Source organism: Nelumbo nucifera, chromosome 1 (assembly GCF_055504915.1).
Source record: "Nelumbo nucifera cultivar China Antique chromosome 1, China Antique-T2T, whole genome shotgun sequence".
Classification (NCBI taxonomy): Eukaryota; Viridiplantae; Streptophyta; class Magnoliopsida; order Proteales; family Nelumbonaceae; genus Nelumbo; species Nelumbo nucifera.
The window spans coordinates 65,022,560-65,045,961 of NC_142649.1; the positions used below are offsets into that span (position 1 = coordinate 65,022,560).

A 23,402-nucleotide genomic window follows, 5' to 3' on the forward strand; every position below is an offset into this window, starting at 1 on the left:
CACTTCAATGCAATTTTTACCACCTCCTCACCTACAGAGATATCCCTAGCCTTAGAAGTAGTTAATTGCAAAATCAGTGAGCAAAATAATGAAGATCTCCAAAAATAGGTGACTGAAGAGGAGATTAAGGAAGCCCTTTTCCAAATGACTCCTAGAAAAGCACCAAAGAGGATGTGGTAAAAGAAGTGATATCTTTCTTTAATGATGGCATTTTAAATGGAACCATGAACTCCACCTTTATAGCCCTAATTCCAAAATAAAGAATCCAGAAGAAGCCTTTCATTTTAGGCTGATTAGTTTGTGCAATACAGTGTATAAAATCATTGCCAAAATCCTAACCAACATACTAAACCCAATTCTAGATGAAATAGTACCTGATAATCAGTGCTTTTATACCAAATAGGACTATAACAGATAACATTTCAATTGCCCGTGGGGTAATGCACTTTATGTCTCACACTAAAGCAAGAAATGGTTTCATGGCTATCGAGTTGGACATGAGCAAGGCCTTTGACAGGGTGGAATGGGCTTTCCTGAAATCTACCATGGAAAATTTGGGTTTTAGGGAAAAGTAGATTTCTTGGGTTATGAAGTGCGTGACAACAGTGTCCTATCAAATTCAAGTGAGTGGTTTCCCAACAAAAAGTTTTATCCTCAGAGGGGGCTAAGACAAGGGGACCTGGCCCCTATCACCTTATCTCTTCCTTCTATGCTCTGATGTATTATTTGCCCTTTTAAACCAAAAAAGGGCTAGGAAAAAAATCTCGGGAATCAAAATTTGTAGAAGATCTCCAACAATTTTTCATTTATTTTTTGTAGATGATAGCTACATTTTCTCTAAGGCTGATCTTAAAGAAGCAAGCTCACCATTGGAAGCCATCTCTCTTTGAGAAAGCCTTTGGACAACAGGTGAACTACCAAAAAACTGAAGTTTTTATTAGTAAAAATATGCATCCTAAACTGAAGAAACTAGTGTCCATTTGTTTGCATATCAAAAAAGTGGAAAAGCCTTCAATTTACTTGGGAGCCCATCCTCTTATTGGAAAGAAAAAATCTGAGGTCTTTGAATATTTAACTGAAAGAATCTCTAATAGATCCAAAAGTTGGAGGGGTTCCTTAAGGAAGTGTGCTCCTTAAATCAGTGCTTACAACAATTCCTGCGTATTGCGTGTCCTACTTCCTACTTCCTAAATCAATTTGTAATCCCTTGGTTAAGAGCCAAAAAACCTTTTGGTGGGGGGATTATGAAGGAAAAAGGAAAACAAGATGGGTCAGGTGGGATCAAATCAGTAAAAACAAATCAAATAGAGGGCTAGGTTTTAGAGATCCTCTATCCTTTAACCTAGCTTTGCTGGCAAAGCTTGCTTGGCGGCTGTGTTCAGATTCCACCAGTCATTGGACCAAGCTTCTCACAGCAAAATAATTTCAAAACTCCCATTTCCTTCAAGCAACACTGAGAAGCACTCACTCTTGGAGCTAGAAAGCATTCTGTCTGAAAGGGAAGTCCTCAAAAAAGGAATTCTATGGAAAATTGGAAATGTCACAGAAGTTAATATATGGGATGACTCATGGATTCCTGGCCTAGAAGAAATGAAACCAATGGGGCCTAGAACTGCTAGTTCCTCTAAACTGAAGGTGGCTGATCTGATTGATCAAGCCAACAGAAAGTGGGATGAAAGGAAAATCAATGCTCTCTTTACATAACCCATAGCCCAAAAATTTGGACCTGGACCTCCCCTCTAACCCACGGCCAAAAAAGTTAGTCTGGGTTGGAAGCAAAAATGGCATCTTCTCAGCTAGATCTGCCTACTTCATAGCAAAGTCTCTTAAGGATACTGAATCCTCATTCCAGATCTCCCTAAATACTGGGAAAATCTTCTGGAATCAAATTTAGAACCTTCCAATTGAGCCTAAGCTCAAACACTTTGTGTGGAGGTGTTGTGTTGAAGGATTATCTGTTAGAAGATATCTTTTCTGTAGAAGGCTAGCAGACTCAGAAATCTGTGGAAGATGTGGAAAAGAACTAGAAACATTTTACATGCCTTACTCCTTTGTGATAAAGCCAGATGTATATAGCTGGGCTCAGGCTTAGACATTAACCCAGAACAGGGAAGATTTTTTAATTCCTTCGGGGAGTGGCTAAAAAATATTTTCTCTCCAGTAAGAATTGGAAATATAAATTCCTTAGAAAATATGGTGATAATTTTATTTTATGGGAAATATGGAAAGATAGGAATTTGTTTTATTTTGAAAATGAAGAGGTAAGTTCCTATGCTGTTTTGTCAAAAATCCACAGGTCAATAGCAGAGAAATATCTTCATTGGTAGCAGAAATTGGAATGCTGTTCCAAGCCGATGGTGAAGATTGGTGAGCTCTTATGAAAGCCTCCAGATCAAGGTTTCCTTAAGATGAACTGTGATGCTGGTTTTGTCTCCAAGAATAAAGCTTCCTTCGGATTCCTTTTGTGTGATCACAGTGGAGTGTGCTGGGGTGCTTGTTTTGGGTCTCTAAAAGCCTCATCGCCTCTTATAGCTGAAGCTATGGGAAGCAGTGCCTTTTGCAGATCAGATGGGCTTTTCAAATACAATCTTTGAATCAGACTGTGCAAATCTCATCAGGCTTTTTTGTGACTGTAATGCTGATATCTGTCCAGACATTCTATTTTGTTGCCACGACATTAAAGAGATGGCAGTTGATTAGAAGGAATTACAGTTTCCAATGGTGTCCAAGAAGTATGAACAGTGCTGCTAATGCTGCAGCAAAGCTTGGTTATTCATCCTCCTTTAAATCCTGCTGGGCGGTGCCCTTTTGTTTTTCAGATTATCTTCTCAGAGACTTTTCTTCTGTTAGCAGTGGTTGTTATTAGCTTGTTTCTTTTCTGTTTACTTGATTTGTTTTCTTTTTTGTCTTTTGGTTGTAGCTTGTTTCTTCTTTTAATGAAATCTTTCTTTACAAAAAAAAAAAAATACAAATAGTGCAAATGCAGGTTTAGAAATATAAAATGCAAGACTTTGTACTCTACAAATTTGTATTTATATTCTTTCAGTTTATATTTGTATATATACTCTTTCTAAACTGAGCCCTAATACAGATGTTAAAAGCAGTAAAGCCTGGTTGTGTACCCATTTTGAGGACACTCCCAAGATTTCAGTATGCTACTTTACCCGAATGGACAATCTGTGGGATATGTTGGGTCCTGGTTATATATAGATGCGTGTCATATTGAATTTGATATCTAACCAAGGAAAAGTTTTATTTTCTTTTGTTGCAACAAGAAGTAATATAAGTAATTAACTATGGACTCCAAACAAAAATTTGGCAAGAAATGAATTAAGAAACCATACTCTAAACTCTAAAGTATTAAGAAAAAGTTGAGTGATTAGGTTTTCGATGGCTATTTTAGATGCAACCAAAATTTCTTTCTTTGAAGCTTTTTGTTTTAAAACCAAAATTTCATTTTAATTACAAAGAAATGGAACCTCCATTAGAAAATAGAAGAAAGTCATACAGGATTAGTGTTTATGAGCTTTTTCTTAATTGAAATATAATACAAGAAAGCAAGAAGTGTCATAAGCTTAAGTATTGAGCAATTCCAAGCAGGTCTGGTATTACTGGAACCAAGGAGAGGTTTCAATTTTTTTCCAGAAACTAATTTAATGGTATTACCATTAAAAAGATGTCTAATGGTACTATATTTTGATCCACTGAGAGGACATTAAACATGCTTAGACCCCCCCTCCCACAAGACTGCAAATGAAACTTCTCTTTCAAGTCATATTCTGAGAGATGAGAGATCGAGCACCCATCCAACAATTAAAACATATAAAAGAATGAGGAGCAAGAGGAAATAATAAGAGGTTGGAGAGAGCTTTTCCATACAATAGAAAAATAAAATATTTCAGTACAATCTTTTAAGCATCAAAACCCCTACTATTCCCTTGCTTTTTATAGAGATTATGTCGCGGATACTATCACAAGAAAACATTGAGATTTAATGATGCGAGTCATCGACTTCAATTTATAGGCCACATGAATTTATGGTCTGATGCCACTTGAAAATGAGGCCAATATGTCAAGCAATCTAAGGCAATGAAGGTTTTGCCCTCATCATAAAAGGGGAAAGATTTATCAAATAGAAGTAGCTTACTTGCAAAAACAACAAGATACATGAACAGCATAAAAATTAATAAAAAAAAAAAAAAAGAAAACAAGATACATGAACATCACTTTTCCATATTAGTTGTTAATTCTAATGCATAATAAATGGATGATATAATGCATAAAAAATGCATCATAAACAAAATTCCTCCTTACAATTTTGACCTCACAATAAAATGGGAGCAAATTAACAAATAAGGGTATTTTGGTCATCACAAGAAATTCCCAAAATTCAAAGGCACCTTATACTTTTTAAAGGTACTAGTAAGTGTGTACATGTGCTGCACATGACAACTTTAGATAATAATTATTGTAATAATAATAACAATATCAAAGATACGTCTAGATTTTCTTTTAATGTTTTCTATAAACTTTTTCTGTTTTATAGATTTTAGGACTTCTATCTATTTTTTATTTTTTATTATTTAATTATGACATCATGGGTTACCTAGACTATTTAATTCTTGAACCATTCCTTGAATGGAAAACTTTGTATTTTCAAGACAATTTTAATTTTTTATTCCATTTCCACCTTCAATAAAAATAATTCTTATTTATTATTTAATATGATGGCTATGTAATGTTAGATCTTGCCATGTTTTCTACTAATTTTTTGTATTTCTACATTTTTAAATTTTATTATTCAATTATAACATCATGCATTGACCTATTTGGCTTGGAAATTTGACCCATTTCATTTTGAATTTAGTATTTCATTATATCATTACTAACAATAATTCTTGTTTATCACATTCAAGGTTCAAAGTATTGTTACGTATCGGCCCGTATCGGCCGATACGTATCGTTCCAGGACCCTTCCGATACGCCCCTACAATGGGTGTATCGGGGGTCTGACTGGTTCAGGGGATGGAGGGGTCCTAGACCGGCTCCCCTGAACCAGTTTTGAAAAAAATTAAAAAAAAAACAATAAAAAAACAAGTATCGAAACGCCCGATACGCCCCTACCGGCGTATCAATATTTTGAACCTTGATCACATTTATCTTTTTAATATGAATTAATATATAATGTTAAAAATGTGTCTACACTTTTCTTTTTTTATGTATTTTTTATTTTTCTATTTTTCTATTTTTTTAAAATATATTATTTTACCATAAAATCACTTGTTGATCCATTAATCTGAATGGTTGAACCATTGACCCACCACTCAAGAAGGAAAATGGTCACATTTATGGATCAGTTTTAAATATTGCATTTCATTTCTGTCATTAATAAAAATACTTATTATTTATCACACATTCATACCTGTTTTTGTTTAATATGACAAATACATATTATTAAAGATGCTCCTAAATTTTTTTATTTTTTATTTATATAATTTATCTATTTTTTTTAATATTTAATATTTAATATTTAATTATGGTATCATGGGTTCATTTGTTTGACCCAAAAATGGTATAATTACTAATCTACCACCTAGAAAAAAATAGTTTTATTTTTAGTTCATTTTAAAATATAGGTTTTATATTATTAATATCAGTGTTCATTGATTTAATTGATGGAATTTAATGATGATATACAAAAATACCTCAAGTGTAAAATTCAATGAGCGAGATTGATATATATTTTATCTATTTTTAAATATTTAATATTTAATTATGGTATCATGGGTTCATTTGTTTGACCCAAAAACGGTATAATTACTAATCTACCACCTAGAAAAAAATAGTTTTATTTTTAGTTGATTTTAAAATATAGGTTTTATATTATTAATATCAGTGCTCATTGATTTAATTGATAGAATTTAATGATGATATACAAAAATACCTCAAGTGTAAAATTCAATGAGAGAGAATGATAGTTAATGCCTTGAATATGGGACTTTTTTTTTTGATAAAAAGCCTTGAATATGGGACTTAATGAGGTAATGAAATGCATTAAAAAATAATATTCAAATTACAATTTCCACTCTCACAATAGAGAGGGATCAAATTCAAAAAAAAGAGATGTTTTAGTCAAAAAAAATTCCAAAAACCGCAGAGAACAATTTACACCTTTTATAATAGTATATATAGAACTGTACGCCTGTACTAAACCCTCTTGGCTTTTGAGTGATGGGTTGAACTGTTTGACCATCAAAATCATGGATGGATTGGAAACACTACTCTTGACTGTTGAGGAGTGTGTTTTCACCAGTTTTCTGCCAGGATGTCAGCATCAGTAGAAAAAACTTTGGGTGTTGGAGGCCAACAGCCTATGCTGTTGAGAACGAGTTCAGCTTCAATCAAGGCAAAGCTCGTTCGAGCAGTTTTTACTGCCTTGCATTGAAAATATCTCCTTACTTATGTGTTTTATTTCATGGGGAAATATTCCCAATGCAAGATTGTAAAAGGCTGTTAGAACAGTGTGGCCACAGGTTTGCCCTGATGGAAGCCGATCTCGTTGAGAACATTCTTGAGAATGCCATGCTACCATGAAAGTGGGGGTAAAATAATAATTGCCCAGATTTCCTTTTGACCATGAACATAGACATGGGCATGAATTAGTGAATGTGTCCAGCCCCAAAACACTCGACAGCATATAGGCTGTTGGCCCCCAACAACCAAAGTTTCCCGCATCAGTGAGCCAGCAAAATACAAGACTCCAAACCGTGCACTTTTCTTTCATTTAAATATTAGATACTATAGCTAGCTAGGTCAGTTTATCGTGTGGGTTCCATATGAAGTTGAATCCGTTGGACAAATTAGTTAATTTGCATCATGTATGTTTCATTTTCCTCGAGAGGGTTTAAATTGAATGAACTACTAGTTGGACTGGCAGAATAAGGAAATTGCTATTGTGCCTTTAGCTTGGTGGACCAACGATCTGATTCTGATCCCCAAGGTGCCTCACTCCAAGGATTCCAACTGGGTTTAGTGAATTGATATGCATATCTACGATGGAATTAGGACTGCAAACGAATGATTTAATCATATTGGCAGGACAAGACCGAAGAAGATTATTCATTAACTCTATGAACTTTGCTTGTATATAACCAGTTCACATTAATCTTACATTCCAAGAAATGAAAGAACGAATTTACCGAAAAGAAAGAAAGAAAGAAAGAGAGAACGAGAATATCATCAAGGATGCGGTTGAGCTAGACCTTTTCTTACAAGGGCATCATAAACTCTATCAACTTTTCTTGATTCAACCTTAAAGAAGCGATAAGCATCAGATTTCTGGGTGATGTTACTTCTGTGAATCTCCACGGAGATGATCTCCAACATTTTGAGATAATGCGAAGGAAGTAACTTGATTTCACGGCACAGTCGTAGGTCCTGCCAAAGAATAACTGCCAACTCAGCAATCTAATGTTACAAATAAACTAAATGCATGCAGCTAAAGGGAGAAATCAATTAAGGAAAAGAAACAAAATGGCAAGTTAAATGCAACCAGACTACCGTACTGCTTGGCCAATTATAACACGAGATAAAGATCACTATTGGATAAACCAATTAGTTTTTGCCATCCAGATCAAGTAATAACCCAGTAAAAAAAATCTCAGGATTGGACTGATTGGTCCACTATCGACTCCAGAGGGGACCCCAGGTACTGAAAGCAGATGAAAAGAAATCATCATGACATTACCTCATTCACTGTTGGGGTAAACCAAAGTGGATGCCTAACAGTTCAGAAATGCAATCAACAGTCCAGTGACATCCATTCAGCTGAACATCTGAACCATTGAACTAATGGAGGACAAAATGAATGAAATTTAACCAAAAAAAAAATCTGATTCTAAAAGGTAAAGAAATCAATCTACAAAGTTGTTGCCCATTTTCAAGCAGCTTTTTCTCTCTCCTTTTTTTTGTGTATAAAGGGGTTCATCCAACCTTGACCCAAGAAAAAAGAACTATCACAAGTTGGCCTAAATCATTTTTGTGACCATCTCATGGTCCAAACAATTCATCTGGACAGTGTGGTCTGGGTTCCAAGAACACTTGTAAGTGATCTAGGAAAACCAACCTACAATTAATGCCATTGATATATACAATCGAGGATAGTCCAAATGGTCTGGTATTATGGCTACTAATCTGAGACGTGGCTCCACCAAACTACCACCACCATGTTGGCATTGAGCTTGTTTTTATACCAGGACCTTTCAAGAGAAAGATGACATCCACCCCTCTCCACTAGTAAAGAAGCTCTGACCTGAAGGAACCTTATCTGGCATCCAACTACTGGAAACTAAGGGCATACTCACAGGTTCAGAAAGTAGCTCTGATCCAGGAAAACAAGTAATATCCCATTCGTCCGAGGAGATTGAAGTGAACAAATCTTTGCCACCTCTCTCCAATTCCATTGAGCCTTTCACACCTCCACAAGGGCTGCCATCAGGTTCTCCTTTGGGCCGATTTGTCTTTTGGAGTACTTTACCACTTGGACCAGCCAAAGCACCTTCTTTTGCTCTATGGGCACTTTCTTCAGCTACCTTTTTCCTCTTCTGTTCAATATATTTATCTGCATCAGCTGATGTATGGCTGCCTGCAGCTCGAGCTTCCTGCATTATTTTTTTTACGTGTAAGCACACAATCATGAGTTCAGAAGACTTCTAACAAGGAAAAGAAATAGGGGCACTGGAAGCTTTGACATAATCTTTTGGGCCCTTTATGTTGGTGTGGTGGAAATAAAGTTTACATTATAATCTGGATAAGAGCTTAGTGTACAGTTTCTCATGCAGTTAGATTGATTCAACTACCAGTGAGCCTTATGCCCATGTCCATACAACTTCATTAATACCTTTGTGTCCATAACTAAAGGTGGATTTTCTCTCTATTTACACACCCAATATTCTAGGCCCATTTTGCATATCCTAGTTCATTTTACTCACAAGCCTATCTGGATGCTCAACTCATGGACCTTATGCAAGCCCACGCCAAGTCCACTCCAGCAGGCCCAGGGAAGAATATACTAGAAGTAGAATATTTTGAGGCAGGTTTCAAAGACATAAGATTAGGATATTTTGGGTATATTTTGTAATCTTTGTTTCTTTCTTTGCAAGATAATCTAGCTTTTTTGTTATAAAGGGCATTGTACCCTTTCATTTCTCTTTTAATGAATATTCTGAAGTCTAAGACTCTAAGCTCTACAACTTTGTTGTAGCTGAGAAGAGCCACTCTTCTCCTTGATGGTAAGATTCTATTATCCATCCTAGCTTTGGTGATATTCCATTCCCAGGGAGGTTTTGGATAGTTTGAGTACCCATTATCCTCCCTTCTCTTTGGTTTTCTTTCTTTTTTTGATAGGTACATTGTTTTTCTTTCTTCATTTATTCCTTACTGCAATTTGTTTCTTTCCATTTGGGTGAAACAACCATTAAAAGCATCTTCAGCTAGGAAGCATTGGAACCCTAAGCAGCAAAAACCCACCTCAGAGTCCATACCCTTCTTGCAATCTAAACTCAGGTGTCATCCTAGGCATCATACACAATAGCAATACCCAAGTGTATAAACCTACTCAGGTGCATGCCAAAACAGATTCAGAATCACATATTAGTATCCACGATTCACATGAGATAACCAAGCTACTGAGGGTCTGTTTGGTTCACAGGAATAGGGGTCTGGAATTGGAATTGGAACGGTCCAACTGTTTGGTTGCGCAGAATTGGAATCTGATTCCCATTCTTGGTGGAATGGCATTCCCCCATTTGAGGGAATGGCAATTCCCCCCCACCCCCCAGAATAAGAATCCATTCCATCCAATTCCAATTCCCATCTGAACCAAACAGGCAGGGGAATAGACCATTCCGATTCCAACTGTGAACCAAATGGACCCTGAGTTGCTAAATGAGGGGTGGTAAGACAGGACTCCAGGCCCAGCAGTACAACAAAAAAATACTTTTTTTGTGTCTCTAATGTTTATCTCATTAGTAAGAAAAACATTGATATGAGATATCTAGTAGACTAGTATACATTACCCAAAAAATCTAGTACACCAACTCAGGAAAACCAGAAATGAAGTCATATTCCTGCAATCTATAATAACATACTCTGTATGTAATTTATCGGTAACAAGAAAGAAAACAGCATACTTTGGATGTCATTTTGTTCATGCAAATCTGAAAAGTAAAAGGGAGGCCCTACAACAAACTGATGAATAGGAAATAGTATGCACATTTACAAGCATTTCTATACAACCAGATCTCAGAAAATAGAATGCCCTTATTAATGAGGTGGTTCAAATGCCAAAGTCTCAAGGTTGACAATGCAGGCATAATTCCTTATTTGGACTTGTAATGTTGCAAATTCCATAACCCAAATGTGTATCAACGTGCATGCCACTTGTAGGGAGTCTACTAGGGTCAACTAAGAGGTTCAAGTAAAAATACCACAGATTTCTGTGACAACAAAAAGCGGGTGTTGAACCTTGATTTCAAGGAACTGTTACCGCATGATGCTCAAACTTCACATACAGAAATAGTATAGCCCTGGGGAGATGGGGGGATACATATCAGTTGTCAGCCATTCACCATCATACCTGAAGATCTTGAATTCTTTTTCGTACTCGATGTTCCTCAATTACAGTCTTAATCAACTCCTCGTACTCTTCTTTGGAAATAAAGCGCATGAAAACCTTGTACTGCTGATAAATTTCCTTCTCTTCAGGTGATAGTTCCTTCTCCAAAGGGTTAGGATAAAGTAATTTCCTTTCCAGTATGAAATCTTTCCTACGCTTCCTCTCATCAAGCCTGAAAAGAAGCTTTTGAATATATTTGAACCACAGCAAAAAAATTAATAATAATAATAATAGCTTTTGATCCCTTTTTGGATCTAAGATCCCTCTCTGGTTTTGGCTTGAGAGTTGAGAGCCAACTAATTCACAACCAACATTAGTACTATCTCAGTAGATATCTTGCATACATCACAATTACTTTCACATACTAACAAGCATATATACATAAAAAAAAAAGCATATTAACAAACATTACACTGGGAAAGAAAATAAGGCAATGTCCTAGGATATATCATTTGCATATACAAAAGAGCATGACTAAGTATTACTATGGGAACACTTAGCAATTCAAAACCCATTAAAGGGCTTTTTTGTCAATAAACCTGGGAGAAGAATGGAATAGCGGGAATTTTTATCTAGCGAAATGCCCTCATACATTTGTCCTTTTTTCAGCTGTATTGACAAAAAAGCCCTTGAGGATCCAAGGGGTGGCTGCTCAAGTTTTACCAGCATTTCTCTAATGATATTATCTTTATGGTCTAGAAATCTTCTGCTGGAAAAGATAGAATTCATAATGTAAGATGTTCATTTATGTAGTGCAAATAAGGAATGAAATAAAGAAAATGGCACCAGAATCCATGGAAAAGTCAAAAGTCAGATGGCATGCTACAATTGGTGAGACAACATTTTCAACACAGAGTCCATCCATTTGGAAGTCCAAGTGATATAGAATCCAACTAATAAAAAACAATTTCTGTCAATCAAAAGCATATTGTAAATCATAGAAAATGTTGAATCAAATCAAATCATCAATCCTATCATTACTCATAAGGTTGTTTCTCTTTTCAAATAAATTTGCCAAAAAAAATTAAAAAAAAATAGATATAACTGATTTTACCTCATTTTTAATCCAAGTTTAATTTGAAAGTTGTTTAACCAACATAGGATAGAAATCAATTTAGTGAGGTCTCAAAATAGGTCGGTAACCTAAACAAATCAGATTCTATTAAGGTTCTTAAAACAAAATCCCCTTGAAAAAAAGAATCAAAAGAAACAAGAGAATGACAAAATAGAGAAGTAGGTATCAATTGAATTGACTTTTTTTTGGAGATCAATAAAGAAAATTTTTTATTCAGAAAACAGTAAAGATACAATGATTTGGTGACAAGGGGTCTCCCCACCACTTACAAGAGAGACCCAAAAAAGAACTACATCAGAAATCAATATAAGAATTAAACATTCAAAGTATTCCAGAGTTCAGCTTTGAGATTTTCCTTATATAAGCCTTCAAATTCTCACAGAATTAACATCAGAAATCAATTGAATTGATTTAAATTGCATGAATCATATAAATCATAGGATTTATGAACCAAATTGTAGGATCAAGCAGTAATCATAAGATTTTTCCATTCAGACAAAAATTTTGAAATAGAAACCCTTCATGTCATTATTTGTAAGATTTTGACAACTTTAAATCTATTTAGTGTCTAATTATTCTGTTCCATGCTAATGTATTTCAGTGTCACGTGATTACTCAACCACTCATGTTCAAATATAAATGTATGCACAGTCAATGCTTATAAGCAACAAAGATAACAGTAAACACCTTTTTAAATAGATATGCAAAACTCGCAGCTTAAGTTCACGCTCAGCTTCAGTATCACTATCCTTGAATTCCATTTCTGCTAGAGATTGCTCAGCATCATTATCATATTCAGGATCAAACTCCTGTCTCTTGGGATTATAGCCACTCAACTCAATAATAGAAGGTCCCTCATCCACTGAAGTTTTAGGTTTCTTCCCTCCAACACTCCTGTCCACTCGAGAATCTGCTGGTAATATATAGCAAAAATGAATGAGAACTCTTTCATATGCCAGAGAGAAGTTACTACTGTAGCAACCAAAGTTATGACTTACAAGAACCAGAATTATAGAAAATAGAGTAATAGCTATTATCAAGAGACAGCTCATTTGTTGAACAGGAACATTATTGGCTAGGCCAACTGATCGACAGGACTAGGTAGAATTGGTTAAGACACTGTCATTTTTTTTATATCTTCTGAAGGGCTACACAATGGAGGGGTAGCCCATCCCCCAACCCAGGTGGCAGGATTCGATCCCAAGTCTCTGCTACAACGAACAGAAGACCTTACCAACTGGTTGGCACCTTGCAAGACACTGTCAACATATTAATAGAACTACTTGTTTGCAATTCCTTCCTTTGAAAAGTATTATAAAGATTTTGGGAGTTAAATCAAGCACAAATTGACTGAAAAAAAAAATTAACCAAAAAATACAGGCATTGAACGACAAAGAAGTTTGGCATTCTACGAGAATTGGGATTAGAAGTTCAAAAAATAAAAGACAAAAAGAGAGTGAAAAAACCATGCTTCATACCACATTCCAGATGAAGAACTTGAACACTTCCCACCCCATAGAAAATTGTAGAATGGCCCCTCAACACAAGACAAGATATGCCAAAAGTTTCATGTTTCACATCAACTCATAATTCAGAATTTTACCCCATAAGCAAGGAAAATAACAACCATGATATCATGAGAATCTAAGAAAACTTAGAATTAGAAAGACTGGCTTTATACCTTCTACTGCAAATGGTAAGTAAATTCTCATTTTAAACAGTTGGGAACCTGTCCCAATATTAGCCATCATATGGTTCCTACTATAGTAATATTAGCATTAATAAGTTATTAGTGATCATAAAAGTTTAATTACAAGAAAATGTGACATTAGTTCCTTCCATTAAACAGTTAGGATCCTGTCCCAAACTCCCAATATTATTATATGGTTCCTACTCTATTAATATATCATTAAAAAGTTATTAGTGATCATAAAGGTTTAATTACAATATAATGTGCCATACTGCCATTAGTTCCTTGCATTATTTATTGAGGCAACATAATTGTCCTCTACAGGTTACTATCAGTGTCACCACTACTGGTTAATCTGGTCATTTTGAAGCCATGACTGCATATAAACCTGGCTCAAACCAAAGAAATTTAGCATCTGAACTATTACCAGCTATTCCAAAGGGATAAATGTAAACTCTCTATGGCAGGTGCCAAATGAACAGGTATGAGTTTTATGTACTTTGCATTTTAGGTAATAGAGAAAATTTTGTCTTTTTATAGATTCTATGTGGGTCAAGCCTATTAGTCTGATTATTAGCTGTGTTTAAAATTTCAGTCATTGGTTAAGTGGTTTAAGAGTTATTTAGCTTTCTTTGAGTTGGAGTTTGGGTGGCAGATTCCTGATTTTGAGTTTCCTTAGTTTAGGAAGGAGTTTGGTTGGCCCTAGATAGTTATGTGTAAAGTTACAAAATGATAGCTAATAGATTTGGAGATTATTTCCTACTATGACTTTTGGTGAGTGAATCTCAAAGCCCTGGAATGACTTTAGGAGCCCTAGAAGTGATTCCTAGGTTTTTTTTTCTCTTGTTTTCTTTTGCAAGTTCTCTCGGTTCAACCACCAACAGACACCAAAAACCTGGGAGAGAACCATCAAAACCCATTATTAATTATTTCACACCAAATAAAGGATAGGATTGATCCAGGGAATCTCTTCTCAATTTACTCCCATCCTCAACCTTCACACACCTTTTCTAGAAAGAGAGATTTCTAACTCTGAATCATCCTTGTCAGATCTTGGTGAAATCCAAGTTCGATTCAGCCACCCTCATAATTTTAGGTCCCTTGTCATCCCATTAATAGCCTTTAGTTTTCAAAAGTTCTCAAATTCAGGAACTCTTTTCCTTTGTGCCAAACCACAACCCCTCCATATTCAATCCTCTTCTCTAGTTTTCTACCCCCAACACTTGAAACAATTTGAAGAAATTCCATTTCAATCTCAAATTAGAGAATTTTTTTTGTTCTCTCTAAAAACTTTTGCATTTGCAGGAATTTCAACTCTAAAATAGTTTCAGATCAAATCAAACAGCACTCAAAACAAGATAAACCCCTCATCTACATTCCTACTCCAGTCCCTAAACCTTTGAAAACAATATTTTCTTTTTACTTTTCCCTCAAAAGTTGTTAACAGTCTAGCCTTGGATCACATCAATCCTACATCAATCTCACTTGCAATACAGGTGAAAAAGATGCCCTAGAAATCACACCTTCCAATTTAATAGGATCATGATTGTCCTTGACCTGAGCCACGCTTGATGCTTTCTTAACTGCATCTGTTGATGAAGGATTTGTCTTGCTAGAACCAACACCAGAATCTATATCTGATGAAGACAAACGAATAGTAGTACAATTGTTATGGCTAGATCTATCTGAATTATTTCAACAAACAACCTCATAAATCAGAAACACTGAGCACCTGATGAAGACTATCTATCATATTACCTGCAGTTAGGCTAGATGGGGATATGCCTGTTGAAGCTTCTTTGCTTAAATCTTCCATCCTGCTCAAGCACACCCAAAGAAATTAGGATGAAAGAATTTTCCATAAACAAATTAAAGAACAGACACGCCAAAAAGGGCAATATATACTTTATTCTTGAAGGAGAGAATGAAGACTCTTCTTTTATCATAGGTTCCCCAAACATAGGAAATCCTGCAGCAATCAAATGAATGTAAGAATTCATAAGCCCATGTTCAGGGAGTACAAATTTTGACAAGGGCACTCAACAATGAAAAGTTATGTCAGATGATCACTATCACATGGCATTTAATCAAAGCCAGCAGAATATAGCAACCATAGAAACATATTAGTATATGCCCTTTATGATTTACATAGAAGCAGAAAGTGAAAATCAACAATTTGCTTAAATCTTCCATCATGTCAGTAGCACCCTTAGCCTCTTCTCCTTGTTCTCGAAAAAACCTAGCATTTCTTTCACCATATACTCCATAGAAAGGGCAAACCCATCAAAAACTAATGGATATCCAAATCTCTCATTATATGCCAGTACTCCCATTATAGTCATTCACACTTGTTCTTGAGCTAACCTATAATGTTTTTTGAGTCCCTTTCCACCTCCACCTGGTTGTAGTTTTGCACTCTTCCTACTCTTAGGCTATGGAATACAGCCAATAATTCCGCTCTAATAGAGTTCCATGACCTAGCGTTCTTGAACAAATTGTTGCAACTGTACCATCATGGTGTCTAAAAACATCCCCCTATACCTGATTGGTCTGGATTTCCAAGACTACACCCATCAAATTCAGTTTAATGCCACCTTGAAAGGGAGGGGACCAAGAGGAGAGGCTTGATATATGATTTAAACAGAGAGCAAGAGGCAATAAATTGCCAACCTCTTAAAAGATCATCCGTTGAGAGGGGTGGAAGTTTGGTAGAATTTTAACCCAACGAATCACCTTTATCATGATATTCTCAATCCAGTGTTCTTTAGGATGGGCCTCTTCCTTGAATAGTTGGCCATTCATTTCTTACCAAATAGACTATAAGACAGCAGCTCCAGCCTCTTCCTTGAACAGTTGGGCATTCATTTCTTACCAAACAGACTAGAAGATAGCAGCTCCAGTAATTCTACAATAGTTGCTCATAGTCTTTTTCCTACACTATTTTTAGTTCAACATGTTTCAAATTCATAAACTATTTATGGCAGGTAAGATCCAGAGGAATTATTCCTTGCACAAGTTGCACATATGCTATCCAACTAGCTATATTCTACATACCCACAGATATTACTGGCAATAAGAAACTTTTTAATGAGTCATGCCTGTAGATATTACTGGCAATAAGAAACTTGTCAACCAACACTACAGCCATGGTTATGATGATCAACAAGATTTATTTTTGTCTATGTAACAAGGACATTGAAACATGTATTGGATACAGCCAAAGTGACTTTAGGAAGTTTGATATAATTTTTGCAAAGCACCTGCATTTTTCTAAAGCATGGATATGATACAATGTCCAACATAGTCAATTTTTGTTCAATTTGCATATTATCAAGCTCCTGTATTTTACTTGCCTCAAATTGACACTGATATAATAGGGACAAAACAATGGTCATGTCTAGAATCCAAGTAACCAATGATATCAAATGGTTGTCCAACACAATTACAGGTGAGGAAATAATATAGCAAAAACCTCTTTGTATAATTTATCAATTACAAGTAACCAATGATATCAAATGTGACAGGTGAAGAGGGTCCTTGTGCACAAGCATAGGTCCTATTGCCCCAAACTGAAGGCAGTCTCTAATAAATTATCTGAAAGTAAGAGGAAGGCAACATCACCAACCTTTCTTGCCCTCACCATGCCCTTTAGCCATAGCAAGAAGCTCTTTTCTATTCTTTCCAACAACATGAGACATGTCCTACAAAAAAGTAATAAAAAATTGACACAAATAAGTTCTAATGTGAAGATGCCAATCAAAGAGATAATTGATCAGATAAAATTAATGTTATACCGGGAGAGGAAAGCATGGAGAATTCATGTACACAGTTGTATAGTGGTCAATACATTGTGCCTTGCTCTTTGTACCAACATGTTCTGCAACTTCTGCCCAGTTACCCAGTCCATACATTTCAATTCCCTAAACATAGGATACAATACAAATTTAAAAGGTGTAAACTCCCATACAGCATTAATCCCCCAAAAACCAAATGTAACCATGTGTAATTGGCAAAAAACAACTTGCAAGCAGTTCTAAGTCATAGTACAAAAATAAAATACCTCTAGTAGTAATATCTCTTCGTCTGCATTCCAATCTGGACAAATCAGTGGGAAAGACAAATTATCCTGTTTGAAGAAAATACATAGATAAAAATATTAAAATATTCTAAAGTATAATTATTACATTTAAATACAATAGTAACAAAATGATGTAGACAATATTTTCTACATGGAAATGTGAAAATACATATTGAATAAAACATGTAAAAAGATATGCCATATCCTAACAAAAAAGAAAACAAACAGGTAAAAAGAAAGCTTTGGTGAAGCAGGGTCTCTACAAAATATTAGAAAAACAATTATGCACTATAAAACTTGTAAATTGTATCTTATAAGGTTATACCATCCCACCAAAATGGGATACATAGATTAGGTTTAAAATCATTGAATTATAGCACATTTTGTTTTAACGTGTACAAGGTACATGCCTTTAACTGCACCACGACGCAGGGCATCAAGGCATCAAGGCCTATAGGTGGTGTGCCCTGTGCATACGAGGCGTATGCATCTGGTCCAGCATGAGGCCAAAATATATGCCTCTGGATCAAGTGCATGCATATACGAAGCTCAAGTTCCAATGCATATACTAACTATGGTTTGTTTTTACCATCCCCAATATCTAATGGTAAAGCTTTTTTGGCTCTCTTTTTTCTTTTTTATTGGCTTTCTCTACTTTATGACAAAGTAGAAAGCATGGTCCTTGATAGAGCACAATGGCAGGACATGATTTGTGTAGTTTGTTGTGGAGCCTAACACTATGGGCTTGGGCCCTCTTATGTTTATATTATGCTAGTTATCTCTGTTTCCTCCTTACTGGGCCTCATGGGCGTGGGTTTATATTGTATTTTCTTATGTTTCTTACTGCCTACTAATCAGGGGCAGATTTGTCATTGTATTTTCCTTCTTAATGCCCTAATATAAAAGATAATTTGGGGGCCGGTAAGTGTGTGCCGCCCATTTCTTTCAAACCTTTCTTCTCTTCCTCTTTTCAAGGCTGAATGTAAAAACAGTTGACCCCAAATAGTTGGGATTAAGGCTGAGTTTTGTTGAGTTCTGTTCTACTTTACCAACAGCACCTGATGGATAGAGGGGATTGTATCTAATATTGTAGAGTTAGAACATTGCTTTCTTTTCTGCTTGAGGGACCATTCAACACAAATAATAGTCACTTGGTAGCGACTGGCGGATCAACGAAGGTAGGATCAGTCTTAAACCTCCATGGTTTGTGATGATGCACAATCTGGCCGGTCTTAGCTGTTGACGATCTTGCCTCTAGAGTGAGTAACAGGAACCTGAAATGGGAGAAGAGAAGCTCCGGGAGAACCCGGTGTAAGGGCTCCGAAGCTCAAGTTAGAATCCTTTAGAGGCAAGAATAACCAGATAGCGCGAGAGTTCGCATACCTCGTCCCTGGGGGGTAGAAGCCTTTTATAACCACCTCGCGCACTCACTTCCAGGCCTCCGTCAGGTCGGGCATGATTACTTTTGAACACCTGCCAATTCGGGTGTCATTTCCTCTGGTCGGACAGAACTGCCACTGTTCCTTTTGTCGGAGCCGTCTCTGCGGCCAGTGACGACGGTTGCAGGTGGCGGTGGCAGGATGCCGTTTGAAATGCGGCTGTCAGGCGTCAGATCCCAAATCAGTCAAGTACGTCGCCCTTGGATAAAGACGTCCTTGGTGTCGGGTATGTTTGGCTGGCCTGGTGCTTTGGAAGTGAAGTGTTGGAGTGGCGAGCGAGGTGCTTTGAGTTCGGTTTGGAGTGTTCCGAGCTGTCACGGGTCAGCTCGGGCCAGCTTTGTGAGGCTTGGGGCCCAGTATAGTTCGTGCTCCTTGCAGGGAGCTCGGGTTCTCAATAGGGAGCTCGCTCTTGACAGGGAGCTCGGGCTCCTAGTAGGGAGCTCGGACTAAGTACGGCGGTCTGGAGTTCGGGCTCGGTAGTGAGTTTGGACTTGCTTCCGATGTTTGCTTTGGGTGCTCTACTGTCCCGAGCTGCTTGCCTTTGCCACGTGTCGGGCGATCGCAAGGCCGGGCCAAATTTCCCTTCATCAATTGCCCCCCACTCCCTGTGACAACGGTTCCGTCTTGGCGCAGGGAGTTTGCAAGGTAGTGGGAGGGTTTTGGTCCGTACTGAGCGCGCTCGCTCCAAATTGATTTTCAAAAAAGGGCGCGCGTTCGGAAGTCGTGATGTCAGTTATTCGAGAGTTACGCTGCAGACGCTTTTATTGCGAGGGGACGTGCGCCGTTGCTCCGTCAGTTTCGGGAAGACGCGTGCCGACACCTGTCCTCTGACAAGACGTGCGCGACGTTCCGTCAGTCTCTAAAAGACGTGCGCCGATTGGTTTTTGGAAGACGTGCGCCTTAGCGCGGTTGTGGGCCGTTGGATTGGCTTTGATCTGGGCCGTCGCTTTCCGTACGCTGTGGATATAAATAGTGCACAGGGGGGGGGCGTCCTTGCTATTGTCGTATATCTTGAGCTCGCGTCTTAAGTTTCAGCTCGTGCCTTAAGTTTCAGCTCGCGTCCAGGCTTTTCAGCTCGCGTCCAGGCTTTTCTGCTTGCGTCCAGGCTTTTCAGCTCGCGTCCAGGCTTTTCAGCTCGCGTCTCAGGTCTTGCTTGTCTTCTTCCCGGGTGAGTATTTTTTTTGGAGTCCCGTTCCGTTTCGCGATGTCTGGTTTGGATGGTTCAGACTTTTCAAGCGGGTCTGACGTGGGTTCCACGAACTAGTTTGCGTCCCAAGGTAGTTCGAGCGAGCCCGATGTAGGTCCTGAGGGAGGGGTTGGGCCTACCACCCGAGGTGCTTCGGGTAGGTCGGCATCCACCTCCCGTCGCGGCCAGGTTGTAGATCAGTTCGGCCCTTCGACCGTGACGCTTGACGAACTTCAAACCCTCGTAGACTACTATAATTTGCCAGTGAGTATGGTTATTTTATCCCAACGGGGAGCTTTCCTTGGGAACATGGCCCCGATGAGATGGTGATTTTCCGGGAGCAGCTTGCCGCGGGGCTGCGACTGCCCTTCCACCCTCTTGTTGTCGAGGTCCTAAATCACTTCGGTGTGACGGTTGGCCAGCTTCACCCGAACTCTATTAGGAACTTAGTGGGAACGATCTCTTTATTTTGCGACGAGAACTTCCCTCTGGATCTGGAGATTTTTTCTTCTATCTTGATGTTGAAAAAGCAAGTGGGTCCCCTCCCTGGGCGTAGGCGGGCATACTACCTGTCCCCTTGCCCGGGCTTCAAGCTCTTACACGGACTCCCCAATAAGGTCCCGGCATGGAAGCGGGACTATTTCGGGGTGCGAAGTGCGATGGGGTGGCCGTTTCAGACCGGCTGGGGGGTGGCCGCTCCTGATTCCGGCGTCACACTTGATGAGGAGACGGCGGAGGGCCTTCGGCAATGGGCGCGGCTTGGGCTGGATTGCCAATGGTATCTGACGGAGGCCAAGCTTATTGCTGCGGGCCTGAGTTCGGGTAGGTTCTTTCCCTAGTGATCTTGTCTTGTTCTTCGCTTACGTCTTACTGATGCCGAACTCCTTTTCGCAGGTACAATGGATTCACGAGGGTCACGAGGTGCGCACTTATTCGAGGGGATGAAGAGGAGAAAGCGGGTGGCCAAGCGAGCTCGCGCCGAGCCATCCCGAGCTGCGGAGCCCAAGGTGCCGGACTGTCCGGCAGAGGAGCCCGAGATGGTTCCTCCCATGCAGGGGCCGGCGGGGGCTCCTTATGCTGAAACCACACACACGGGGGCTCCCGCTTATTTCGAGTCCGCTCATATGCGAGCTGGGCCGTCGGGCTCGGAGGCCCCGGAGGACTTCAGGAGCGTGCTGTCGCCCGTGCATGCTCTTCAACGGAGTAGGGAGGCGACGTTTCCTGAGGAAGTCGCGGCGTGGACCGAGCTCCCTCTGCACCAAGTGGCCTGCCGTGCCGTTACTCATGCCATGGTGGTAAGTGGCCTGCCTCCGAGCTTAACTTCTATTTTTTCATTCGTTTCTCTGATCTCCTTTTCCTTTGACAGGTGAACTCCTCTATTCACGCCTTGGCGAACCAGGTGGAGAAATGCTCGCGGCAGGCGCGAGCTGTCGAGGAGGCTGCTCGGGCTGCCGAGGAGAATGCCCGGACTGCCGAGGAGAATGCTCGCGCTGCTGATGCTGCTGCTCGCCGTGCGCGGTCTAGGCAGGCGAGGTCTCAGAGGGATGCCGAGGCCATGGGGGTGGTGGTGCAGCGCATGGCGGAAATGAAGCTGGACTTGGAACACCGGGTTGAATATCTTCAGGAGGATATCAGGGAGAGGACTCAAATCTTCTCTCAGGGCATCGAAGACGCGAAGAAGAAGGCTGTTAGCGACTACATTGCTTCGCCGGATTTCGATGACCTGATGGTAGACTCCTACAGGAGGGGTTTCAAGCTGAGTCGGTGGATGATCCGGAATACGTACCCCGACCTCGATACCAGCGCCATATCCACTTCGCGCATCACTCCGGAGATGGCTAATGCCGCGGATGCCGAACCGGACTCTGAGGGGGAGGCAGGTCCTTCGGGCGTTGTCGGAGAGGCTTCTGATAACGATGAAGTAGCTCCAGGCTTGTAAAATGTAATGAAATGAAATGTACACATCTGTTTTGAAATGAAACGTCTTTTTGTTCGTGTACTGGTGTCTTCGAGCTTATATTTTTTGCCGAACTGACCATTTCGGTCCGTCAGTTTGTTTAATGAAATGACTTCGGCGTACTTGCTTTGGTGGCCTATAGATAGTACCTTCTCAAGTTGACAACGTTCCATGCTCGGGGTACTTGTTTCCCTTCTAGGGTTCCGAGCTCGTACGTTCCCCCACCAAGTGTTTTCGTTATTCTGTAGGGTCCTTCCCAGTTCGGTCCTAGTTTCCCTACGCCGGTTTCGGGCACCATGACCTTACGGAGAACCAGGTCGCCGACGCGGAAGTTCCTCTTTTTTACTCGCGCGTTGTAGTACCGAGCTACCTTTTGTTGGTAAGCCGCAATTCGGATGTGCGCGAGGTCTCTCACTTCGTCCAGTAGGTCGAGGTTGGTGCGCAACTCGCCCTCATTTGTCCGTTCGTCGTACGCTTCCAGTCGTAACGTAGGCACTTCGATTTCCGCCGGGATCACTGCTTCGGTGCCATAGGTGAGCTTAAAGGGGGTCTCACCCGTGGCGGTCTTTTCCGTGGTTCGGTGTGCCCATAAAACACTTGGTAGTTCGTCTTCCCACAAACCTTTGGCCCGGTCCAATCGCGTTTTTAGTCCGCGGAGGATGGCTCTGTTCATTACTTCTGTTTGGCCATTTGCCTGCGGGTGTGCGACCGATGTGAAGTTCTGACTAATTCCCATACTTTGGCACCATTCTTGGAACTTGATGACTTCGAACTGTTTGCCATTGTCGGAGATCAGTACCCGAGGTAGCCCGAAGCGACATACGATGTTCTTCCAAAAGAAGTTTTGTATGTTTCGGGCTGTAACTACTGCCAGGGGTTCGGCTTCTATCCACTTTGTGAAATAATCTACTGCCACCACTAGGAATTTCCTCCCGCCTGTCGCTGGTGGGAATGGCCCCAGGAGGTCGATGCCCCATTGGGCGAAGGGCCATGGACTGGTGAGGTATTTGAGGTCGGCAGCGGGCTGATGGTGGATGCTGGCGTGCTTCTGACACTTGCCGCATTTTCTGACGAGCTCGATTGCCTCTGCCTTCATCATTGGCCAGTAGTATCCTTGTCGAAGTGCCTTTTGGGCAAGGGCTCTGCCTCCCAGGTGTCCACCACACAAGCCTTCGTGGATGTCGCGGAGTACCAGCTCGGCTTCGGCTGAGCGCAAGCATCGCAGATAGGGGAGCATGTAGGATCGTCGGTACAACCGTTCGTCTATCATGACGTATTTGGCTGCCTGGCGCTGCACCCTCT

The 23,402-nt window shown here is 39.6% G+C and overlaps 1 protein-coding gene across 8 annotated transcripts in view; it reads right to left on the reverse strand.

Moving 5' to 3' along the window:
- Positions 1-7,091: 7,091 nt before the first annotated feature.
- ADA2B (ADA2 2B) overlaps positions 7,092-23,402 on the reverse strand; it is a 39,472-nt gene continuing 23,161 nt past the window's right edge. For 2 of the 8 annotated variants that reach the window (XM_010254440.3, XM_010254435.3), the window contains exons 4-13: positions 17,501-17,566; positions 17,235-17,360; positions 17,066-17,141; positions 15,346-15,409; positions 15,199-15,257; positions 14,964-15,077; positions 12,438-12,660; positions 10,637-10,847; positions 8,364-8,660; positions 7,092-7,437 (exon numbers count right to left, since the gene is read on the reverse strand). In XM_010254440.3, coding sequence (XP_010252742.1) covers positions 7,240-7,437; positions 8,364-8,660; positions 10,637-10,847; positions 12,438-12,660; positions 14,964-15,077; positions 15,199-15,257; positions 15,346-15,409; positions 17,066-17,141; positions 17,235-17,360; positions 17,501-17,566 — 1,434 coding nt within the window. In that variant the 3' untranslated portion in view covers positions 7,092-7,239. Of the gene's footprint in view, positions 7,438-8,363; positions 8,661-10,636; positions 10,848-12,437; positions 12,664-14,963; positions 15,078-15,198; positions 15,258-15,345; positions 15,410-17,065; positions 17,142-17,234; positions 17,361-17,500; positions 17,567-23,402 lie in introns of all 8 variants that reach the window. The other 6 variants (XM_010254434.3, XM_010254436.3, XM_010254439.3 and 3 more) reach the window with 5 other exon arrangements.